Consider the following 11,673-nt stretch of genomic DNA (forward strand, 5'->3'; position numbering starts at 1 on the left):
AACTCATGCAAATGTGATATCTGTGATCCTTTATCAATGTAGCAATCCAAACTGTATCTTATCCAATCTAACACTAGTGGGTGCATTTATCACAGCATTAGGAAGACTGCCTTGTCCTATGAAGAAGTCTTCTCTATGTTGTCAGTGTTCATTCATAACATGTCCATGAGGGAAACAGAAGAAAAAGTAATGAAAGTTAGAGTGATGGAGAATGAAGAGAAAGAGAAATTGAATTGACAGTTATATGCTGATTGTTGGTAAGGAGATTGAATAGAAAACAGCATGTGTAATGCAGTAGGGTAGAAGGAGAGACAGGAAAGAAAGAAACAAAGTGATGGAAGGAGGAATGAAAATGGGAAAGAGAATGGGGAATGACAACAATGGGTATTAGAGGAAGAAGTAATATGAGATTGAGTAATGGACAGCAATAAAGATGGGTGATGGTAAAAGAGAAGGAGTGACATGTCAATCAATGATAGGGGAGGGAATAATGGGAAACAAGAGATATACACATTACCAAGTGCTTTAAAGAAATGCACAAATACAATATTCTGAACAGTAGTGTTGACCTGTCTTTGTGGAAGTTGTTTTGGTTCCATTGTAAGATTGGATTAATATGAGGGGAACTGAGGAGCACTGACTTATAAATGTTTGAGACTAGAAGTGAGTGTAATTATGCTATAGTTCTGGGATCAGTGAAAATTACCTGTCTTTAAAAGTAGAATAACTGAAACTGTGAATGAAGGGCAGATTGCATGAAGTATGATATTATCAAGTGATGTGTGCAGGGGTAAGCCATGGGTGCTGAACATAGAGGATACACAAATGTTGAAATGACATAAGGCAAGCATATCTCATAAGATATGTAATATCAGCATGCATGAATGTAGTTGCATACAATGGAAGTAAATTGTTTGAGGATTGGAAAACTTTGTTTGCAAGACAAAATGTAAGAGTATTCACTGATAAGTGAAAACATGTGTAAGTGTGCATGTTTACATGAAGCCTAACAAATGTGTGTGTGTGTGTGTGTGTAGAATTAATGATGATAGATATGAAAATAGTTAAAAGAAATACAAACCATTACTGGAGATCCGTTTAACATAATACCATTGTAAAACCTTCTTTACCAGCCATATTCTGATAAGACAAAAACATTTACTCTAGTTAGTATAACATTTAGAATAAGCAGCCAAAACTAACTAATCTAATTACAGATAAAACCCTTAGTAATTTAATAAGAACACTGCCAATTATGACTGCAAATACAGGAAGCGATGATAAAAAAAAAAGCACGTTCTTTTAAATTATTTCTTTCAAATACAAAAAGGACAAGGTACAAGCAATAAGAAACACAGCACAGTTTGGTCGTGCAAGTTGGGTAGTTAAGAAACTTTAGAATATTAGTATAAATATAATTTACTACATCATGTTATCACATGACTGACCAGACTATTAGACGTTGTTACACATTGCTAGTTGCAATGCAATTTGCATCTAGTGAGCAGGCTAACATTCCTCCTCTGATTGAAAGGGGAACTGAAGCAATGTGACATGAAGTGTTTTGCTCAAGAACACAACATCCCGCCAGTCTGGGAATCGAACCCATGAACAAGCAATAGTGAGTGCAGTAACGTAACCACTAGGTTATGCACCTTCACAATTTGCTACATGCCATGTTATTAATCTAGAAGTTTGATTAAGTTCAAATGAAGTTAAAAGAGATTAAGGAAACAAACAGTATCAGACACTGAATAAAGAATAAACTAGTAATTCCCCACCTGGCTACATACCTGAAAGGTTATGATAGCTGCATGAAGGACTGGGATAAAGACCAAAACAGAGTTAAAAGCCACAGACATTAAAGAGTGATATGGATAAATAATAATATTAATTCTAGCTACAGTTAGTGGTAAGTGCTAAAGAGCTGAGCAGAGATTCCAGTGAACTGATTTTGAACACCATTCTCTATCACAAACTGTAGTGGTGTTATTATGTCAATGTACATGTGTGTCATGCCCTTGGAGAAGAACAACATTCCAACTAAATTCATTCTATACTGCCACTACAACAACCTATGCTATTCAGGACTTGCCATCTGTTACATTATTAAAGTATAAAATAATGGGTTAGACAGGTCTACAATTTAGAGATTTGCATGAGTAGTTAGAGAAACTTTTCTGTACCCAGTCCCTCTTCAAAATGTAAAACTTCTTATCACAGAATGACACGATTTAATATCTTCCAGCTGAGTAGACAGTGGCAAGTACAAAGAGATAAATATGATAAATGTAACATGTGTGTCAAAGTTTAAACCAATGATGTAAACCTGAATGCTTAGGACTCTGCTATTATTGATAGTGACATGTTTGTTAAAAGCTGCATATTACATATGTAATTAATAATTACAGGCAAAAAACAATTTTCTTTTTATTAGAAGCGACATTCCCTGTATACTCTCTCTCTAAGTGCCTCTCATATCACACAGGTTCATATAGCTGGTGCTTTTCTCTGGGTTTTGTAATGTTGGGAGATGAATAATAAATTTCTCTGGATATGGTACTAATTATTACAGGTGTCTTGCTTGACTAGGAAACAAATTTTAGCATTACAATTCAATGAAAATGCTTTTCATTTTCACACCGCTGTCTGTCTGTGAAGGTGTGTGGCCTAGTGGTTAGAGTGTTACACCTATAACCACAGGCAGTGCATTCTATTCTTGAGCAAAATACTTAATTTCATGTTGCTCCAGTTCACTCAACTTTTTTTTTTTCCGTTCTGCTACCAAATTCTTCACACCATCACTGACGAGCACGTGGCGATATTTAACACCCGTTCAGTCAAGCCTTTCAGTACAAAACAAGGGAACTAGCATGAATTACCTCACTTACTCAGACTGCTACTATCTATATGTAGTGGTTCAGTCCATTCTTGCCAGGGAGCATTGTACTCTCGAACAACAAAAAGCAATAAAATTCAGAATGGTAGAACACCGAAGTTAATACTTTATTTTTATGTATATTCTATATTTCTAGCTTCAACCACAACTCCAGTTTTTACTGACAAGAAACTGCAACTAATAACAACAATAATGGTTTAAAATTTTGCCAGAAGGGTAGAAATTTGGGGGGAGGGAATAAGTCAATTACATCAACCCCAGTATTCAACTGGTGCTCATTTTATCGGTCCCCCCCCCCAAGGATTAAAGGTAAAGTCAACCTTGGCAGAATTTGAACTCGGAACGTGGCGACAGGTGAAATACTGCTAGGCATTTCATCCGGTGCACTAACGATTCTGCCGGCTCATCACCTTAATAACAACAATAAAAATAATCTTCAATACTTACAATACAATAAATATCAGTATTGGGAAGAAGACAAGAAACCAGCCTTTCCAGCTTGTAGGCAAGTAGTACAGAAAAATGATGAGAGCAGCAATGACACATATGAAGAAAGAGTACAGTAGGAGACTAGCAATTAACTTTTTTTGATATTCTTGATTCTGGCGCTTAAATAGATGAAGTTTGGTGATGTCCTGCAAAGACATATAACAAATGAAAACTTATTAATAAAATAATTAGGTGGAGAATACAATATAAATCAATTTCAATGATTTTTATTTACTAAATTTCTCAACCCTTAAAAACATTTTTTATTTCCATAAAAGCAAATTATTTACTTTTGTATAATGAGGGACTGCAAAAGTTAAGTTAGAGCTATACAATCTACATGTTAGTCTGAAGATATTGCTCACACATCCAGTACAATGTCCATTCAAACCCACACACACATGCACTGGATTGTATAAAAGAAGAGCCATCTACTGACAGGAAAATCTTCACTCACCAATACTTTTTCTCTGATCTTCTTTAGCTTAATCTCTGGTCCTCAAAGTTTCTTAACTGTTTAAACATATTGCTCTGGCTAAGTGCAGGCATGGCTGTGTGGTAAGAAGTTTGCTTCACAACCAGGATTCTAGGTTTAGTCCAACTCTACGACACCTCGGGCAAGTGTCTTCTACTATAGCCCTGGGCCAACAATCTGTCTTGTAAACAGATTTGACAGAAAGAAACTGCAAGACACTCTTTGTGTGTGTGTATATATATATATATATATATATATATATACACACATACACATTGACATACACATACACTCACATATACTAAACAGACAACATAGACATACCTGTATATAACGAACAAGCAAACATACACACACTCACAGACACATACACACTTATATACAAAATGTGGTCGTGGTTGTGGTCGTGGTATAAAATGTCCTTTACTATAGTTGAGTACAGAAAGATTATTTGAGAAAATGTTATACAGTTTTAATCCAAATGAAAATAAAAATTACATGTTGACACTGATTTGATTTGGTGGAGCCGTTTGAGAATGCATAGGGAACAGACACAGAATTTTATGAACCACTAGGTTATGAGAATATGAATAAATTAACCCAGTTGTCAAGCAGTGTTGGTGGGACAAACACAAATACATACATATATCTCTATGATGACGATGATGATAGATATATGTATATATGTATTTGTCCAACCAACACTGCTTGACAACTGGGTTTATTTATATTCTCATAACCTAGTGGTTCAGCAAAAGAGACCAGGAGAATAAGTACCCGGCTTTAACCCTTTAGTGTTTGGATTATTCTCTCAAATGTGATGTTTGTTTGTTTATATTGTTTTGAATTAATCATGCATTATCTTGTAGTTTAGAGATTTCAGTGATGTGATTTTTTTTTAGTTTTAGAATGACATGGTAGGGCTGAGGTGAGAGGCCAGATCTGGTCAGTTTCTGTATAAAACAGGTTAAATATTTTGGCTGGATATGGCCGGTTTGAATGCTAATGGGTTAAAAAAAAGTACTAAGATCAACTTGCTTGTCATTTAAGGTAGTGCCCCAGCATGGCCACAATCTTATGGGCGTAATAAATAGAAAGATAAAAGATAAGTCCCCCACCACCCACCATCCTTAATAACATTCATCCAACAACAGAGTATCCATCTAGATGTTCTGCAATATGATCATTAAAGACCCAAGCACAGATAACCATGTTCCTGCATTTGACTTTTGTGATAATCTCCACTAACACAGATAAGTATGTCTGATCATTGGCGAGCTCTAACCAGCGGAATGTATATCACAGTACTGTCTTCATTATATTTTCTGTATAATATTCCTTTACAGTCTTTGATTTTATCAGCTACAATTTTTATCTTTCTTCTTACACCTACTCAGTTCCTAACTAAAAGAGCTTATACACACACACACACACACACATTTATGCTATCTCTTCATAATTTATCTCACCACATCATTTCCTGCTTATAACATATGGCATCCCACCTCTTTTCTGATCTTGCTGCCTATTCTCCTGCCCTAGTCTTCATCACAGCTCCCTATAAATGCTGCTTCATGTTCACATTGACAAAACGACTGAAATGAAGAGTGATGTTATAACTGCTTGGTAAATGAACTTTCTCCCTAAAATTACCATAACCACAAACAGTAGCAAAATGGTATGTTCCTGCAATTAGTAGTAAATAGTTAGCAGCAAAGGATAGTGGATGACCAAAATCAGCAGCACACCAGACAAAATTCATCGAGGTGTTTGGTGACATAACTGTACTAAGTTCACCCAGATTAACTTTGCTTTTGACGTCTCTCAGTTTGATAAAGTAAGTACCAATCAAGTGCTGGGGGTCAATACAATTGACTATAGAATAGACTGTGATTACACAACATGACTGCAGTCCAATGACTGAAATCAGTTAAATAATAAAGAATATTTGGGCATGATTTAAATAGGATTTCTTTTAATTTGATGTATATCTTAGTATGATACATAAACAAAAACTACTGTTTGCATTTGTATTTAAGATATAAAAAAATATATATAGGGGAAGCATTTTCCAACATTCTGACTTGGTCAAGGATATAGCTATAATAAAACAATAAGGTAGCATCATACACGCAAACACACATGATAATACCACATAGGGTCTACATTACATGCTTTAATGCACAAAAAACATGTTTTCCCTTCATATGCACCATTAAAATTGGGGTTTTGTCTAATATGCCCATGCATCTTCTATACTGTTAAATATGGTACTTGTAGATTTACTACAACTGGGATTCAGCTGAATTATATCAATCTTTTGAACTTCATTACATATTCACACATTCCAGTATATTACTTATTAACACACTGTCATTGTTGTCTTTTAACATCCATCTTCCATGCCATCATCGATTGGGTGGTTTAACAACATCCAACAGGTTGGAAGACCGTACTGTGCTCCAATCTGTTTTGACATGATTTCTACAGTTGGATGCCACAGAGTGTACTGGATGCTTTTTGCATGGCACCAGCACTACTGACTTCAACATGTAGCTCACAAGACCAAGAATCTTTTTGACTGAGTGGGACTACAGTAGAGAGAGAGACAACTGTATGCTTGATGATGTGAGGTTAAAGCATGCAGGAAGAGGCCAGAACAGGTTTCTTGGTACAGGGGTAATACATGGTCACTCACATTATACAAAAGTGGAAGGGAGTAATGGGGGGAGGGGTAGAAAGAGAGATATAGATGCACATATTTAATATATTGCTTACTGACACAGTATACATTTTAATGCATCCACTATATTAAAATATTTAAACCTATACATCATCCAACCAAACTCCACTATACAAAGAGACTAACTCTAGCATTTTCACAAGCAGGTCTCTGTTAACTGTATGAACTAATACCCTTCAAAATATTATATTTGAACTCTATAAGAAACTGATTCAACATCCTGCCTAGAACAAAGGCCCTTTAAAAAAAACAAAACAAAAAACATTCCATTTGATTTGAATTTGCTTGTTTTTATCTACTTATTGCTTTTTGTTTCTGTTGTTGTAGCTAATTATTTATTTTTACAAATACCTTCTTCATTCAAGAGATTACACACCTACAACTTTAATCTAGAATGCTAACCTTTAGGCAGACCTCCAAGTCATGTCAATGATCAAATGTCTACAACACTTCAGCTATGCTGAAACCCTCACCTGCTCAAAGTATTTACTTTTAATTCTTCTTTTAGCTTTTCTTATTAGGGGGGGGGGGGTTCCTTTTTTCTACTTTCCTTCATTCATTGTTCATGTTTGTAGACGGCTACTCATTTATTAAAAGGTGGAAATCCTTTGGCTTAAATCATACCCATTCTTGTTCCCTAATCTTAGACTTATTCCTTCGCGTGCATGCTCGTGTGTTTTCATTTAACAATAACCACACTATGCCTATACCTCATTAGCTCTCCTAGTTTTGTTCTGCATGTGTGTGTGTGCGCGCGTGCATGTATTTGTGTGTGCATTTGTAAGAGACTGTTCATGTGAATCATTTACTTATACAGTAATCATATACTATAGAGCTGTACCTTTAACTCTTGATAGACAGTAGGTTTAAATAACTCTAATAGTGCAGATGGTTACTACTGTAATTAGCATAATGTTTTGACAAAACGATAAAATGAAAAAAGGAAAGGAAAAAAAGCTCAGGATGACACAACTTAATGCTATCTTATTCCCTGTTATTTAATAGATTTCTTGAATTTTTCCTAATGACTGCAAACTGGAATTAAAGTTTTCATCTTGTCACTCAAGAGATTAAACATTCATGCTAAGGGAGTCAGTTGGGCTCGTTCCCATTCTCCTTCAGTACATTAAATTGTTACTTTATTTATGACCCCATGGCCTGTAATAACCATACATTTAACTACCTATACAAGGTGCAGATGACAACCCTTAATTTACCATATGTCCATCATCATGGACTCATTATTTTCACCAATGTTATCATTTACACTTTTCCAGATATTTTACTTAAACTGTATTTATAATTGCTATGAATTCAGAAATATTTTCCTTTCATTTCCTTGGTAAATAATATAGACAGAATGAGTCAAGTTGTACTATTTGTCTATTAATCCAATGATATGAGGTTAATCTGCAATCAACCCAATTTCATTGTCATTATCAACGTGATTTTAAAGCCACTTTCCCCTTTTTCTCTTGTTATACCAGTGACAGACTTATACGACTTCTATCACATGCTTCTTAGTCAACACCAAATAATTTTCCTTTTTTTCTTTTTTCAGCTAATCCTTTACCACAAAAATTCACAAATAACATCTGATCAAATAAAAAAAGAGTTATAATATTGATTTCCTTTAACAAAGCATAAAATTAATTCTTGATACTAGTATCTTATTAGCAATGTACACCCAAAGCTGCATGTAGGTCCAGTTGCATGGCCCATGTATTGGTGCCATACACATCAAAATGTGGCAGCCCATTTTAATTTACAAGAGTGTACTCCATAAGCTGTGTTAAGTATGAATACTCCCCCAAGTGCTAGCATTGAATTAAAAATATTTTTGCCCAAAGCAGCCCAAGTTCCCACTCAGCAGTTGTAAATTTAGGGGAAATGTTGGTTGCTAGTACTTATCCCCCTTGAAGTATGAAAAGGCAAAATCAATCCCAACAAGACTTGAATCTAGACACATAAGATCAAAAAAAATTTAATTTGTGGTTCAATCCTCCACACAACTCACTGCCCTAAACCATATTTAACATTAAAAGGGCGTCAAGCAAAAGAGCATTTGTAGAATATTGCTACAAAGGACATCAAAAACTAATGTATTCTCCATCAATCTTGACAATTAGTATTCAGTTGTTTGACCACTTGTAAGTAGTTGATTAATCTACAGTGAACTGTACCTTTAACACAATTCTCAAGCTGAATCAGCATGACACAACGTGACAAAGTTGAACCTTTGAATAACAAAGATAATCCATAGAGAAAGAAGGATAGGATTCAGTGCTAGTCCGCTGTCAATTTATCAGCCTTATAAGGATGAAAGGTGCAGATGGTTTCAGTGGGATTTAAACCCAGTGCGTAGAGAGCAGAAATAATGTAAGGTACTCAATCTAACTCTTTAATAATTCTGCCAATTCACTGCGTTAGGCAGGCATTGAACTAATACAATATTTAAAGGTAGACCTCCAAAGACAAAGTTTTCATAAGAAACAGTTTCAGCTCTAGATCTATGGTCATGAGTAAAAGAAAGCATGAGTCTATTAAAGGTGACATAGCCAGAATATCTCTTACACACTTCCAGTATGTAAGAGAACTGATGAATTAAGTTTAGTAACCAATGTACACAATACATGCAAGCAGTTGATTTGAATACAACACCTATGAGCTGTTAGTTCAACGTCTTGTGTAATGTATGAATATATAAAATAAACACTGAACCATGCTCATTAGTGGAGAAAAGCAGATGTATAAAATATATCTTTATTCTAAATTTACCTTAGAATTAAACAGAACAAAGTATCAACAAATGAGCAACTAGATAGTTGTTTAACTTGCCTGAAAGTATATGCAAAAAACCCCTCAAACAATACCTTACTAAAAAAAGGGTAGATAGACTGGATAACTGACAGAAAATATGATGGGATAGACAGGGCTAGAGTAATGTGAACATAAGTCTAATTGATCTGGAGTAACCTGGGACTAAAGAGCAAAAGTACTTAAGTTCAAAATTATTAAAACCAATCTTTCTAGAATTTAGATTAATGGTTTTCACACTGAGTTCATCATGTCAAATTCGCAGCACATTTAGTTAGACTGCATTTAATTAAAACAAAAATGCATTACTTCAGAGAATATCATTTAGACCTCAATTCTGAAGATAATGTTATCTCTATCTGCTTGAAGAGCATCAGGCAATGAAGGTTCTCCAAGAAGTACCATTCTGAACCAAACTGTGCTCTTCTTCCCAGGTGACAAACATCTCCATCAAGTCTTCTAGTGCTGTCTTTTACCACATCTTCACCAGTCTGTCTCTCTTTCTCCTTCCTCCTCAGTTGTCCACTTGATGATGGCTAGCCTTACTACAAATCTACTTTAGCTTAATAAAATTTTAAGATGGTCATTTAATGAAATATTTAATGCCAAACATTCACCAAATTCAACAACACTATCACAATATGAGGTATGATAATTCTATTTAAGCCCTTTGTGACCATATTATTAATGAAATACACTGCCTCTTTCAAAAAGAAATTAAAAAACTGTTTTGGTAAAATAACTTTTCATTTAATTAAGCAGATGTTTTGAATGTAACTTAACTAAAAAGTTCCATCCAAACATTCATCTTCTCCACCTATTATTCCTGGGAGGATTGTGTGGGTAGAGTCCTTAGCCACTCTTCCATAGAATTGTGTGTCAGAAGCAACTGCCATTACAGTTTCCAGCTAGATTCTCAAGTATGACTAACTGAGACTATGGTTATTATCCAATGATCTCATTCTCGGTTTACCTCTAGGTCTCCTGCCAGTTGGCTCAGTTTTAAGAATCCATCTTCCAATCCTTTCCTGCAACATTCTAATCACATGCACCTGAGCTGTGATCCCTCAATACAGAAAAGTAACAGCTTGACCAGAGGAGATTTCCTGATCTCCAAGCTATGTGCCCTGTCAAGTAACGTTGCTTCAGAGACCCTTCAGAGGAACCATATTTCAGCTGCTTGTGTTCATGATCATACAGAAAGGTTTTTGCATAAAAGTATGACAATATATTTTAATTTAAACACTGAGCATTTTAAAATAGACAGTTCTATATTAAAAAACAGATAGGTTGATAGCAAAAAGTTCAAAATAAACAAACAAAATTGTGAGCTTAAATTTAGTCTAATTTTTGTACCGTAAATACCGAAACAGTATTAGTTTAAAATAACAATGTGCATAACATTTATAAAGTATATACAAATGTAATATACATAATTATTATAATCTAATATTGTTTCAAGTGTGTATATTGATGTAAATATGAAATTTCTTGCTTGAACACAAAGCCAATTTTTTTCAGAGTAGTATGCAAGTAGTACAGTCAACCTTTTTAATTCCAACCTACCCAAGACTGCCTTGGATCTATAATACAAATTTCCTGTTTTAGAATGATCTAAATTAAAGTTTCCTGTCAAAATTTCAAGTTAGTTTATGTTCCAATCACCAGCTTACAAATGACAAGCCTCCCAGCTTGCCAGTCAAACCATTCAACTCACGCCAGCATGGAAAGCGGACATCAAACAACAATGATGATAAAGATTTTACTAAATGCTTCATTTGTTTTCAAAATTAAATGAAACAAAGGCAGTGTCTTTGGTTAGAAATAGTTTTGAAAGGGTTGACTCTAGCATTTCACAATGAGATGAAAAAAAAAATAAAATCAGTCCTGACAAAATCCTAAGTCAATGATTTCAGATTTTTTTCTTTTTCTTTTATTAAGACTAACTCTACTTTCATTCATCCAGATGAGAAACAGACATGAAATATATATAAAGAGCAAGGAATATTACAGGCCAGACTTCTACTACTTTCAAAGTAACCACTCAAATATTGTCCCATAAACATTAATAAAATAAAATACTGATGTGTATAAAGCCTCCTGGGACTTATAAGGTTTCAGTTTTAGCAGTTAAGTGGCTGAATGATAAATTTACCCTGGAACAGAGTTCTACCAATCTAGGAAGAGGTAATTTATCTGGTGCTGGTTATTCATATCAGCTGTATGAACTAAAACAAATTGAATTAGGTG

General features: G+C 34.7%; 1 protein-coding gene across 1 annotated transcript in view; it reads right to left on the bottom strand.

The window, feature by feature from the left end:
• The window catches only part of LOC106874860 (endoplasmic reticulum junction formation protein lunapark-A), a 99,611-nt gene that overhangs the window by 33,341 nt on the left and 54,597 nt on the right, over positions 1-11,673 (bottom strand). Inside the window, exons 3-4 of the mRNA XM_014922757.2 lie at positions 3,347-3,534; positions 1,082-1,140 (exon numbers count right to left, since the gene is read on the bottom strand). Of these exons, the coding sequence (XP_014778243.2) occupies positions 1,082-1,140; positions 3,347-3,534 (247 nt within the window). The remainder of the gene's footprint in view (positions 1-1,081; positions 1,141-3,346; positions 3,535-11,673) is intronic.

This window comes from Octopus bimaculoides, chromosome 4 (genome assembly GCF_001194135.2).
Source record: "Octopus bimaculoides isolate UCB-OBI-ISO-001 chromosome 4, ASM119413v2, whole genome shotgun sequence".
Classification (NCBI taxonomy): domain Eukaryota; kingdom Metazoa; phylum Mollusca; class Cephalopoda; order Octopoda; family Octopodidae; genus Octopus; species Octopus bimaculoides.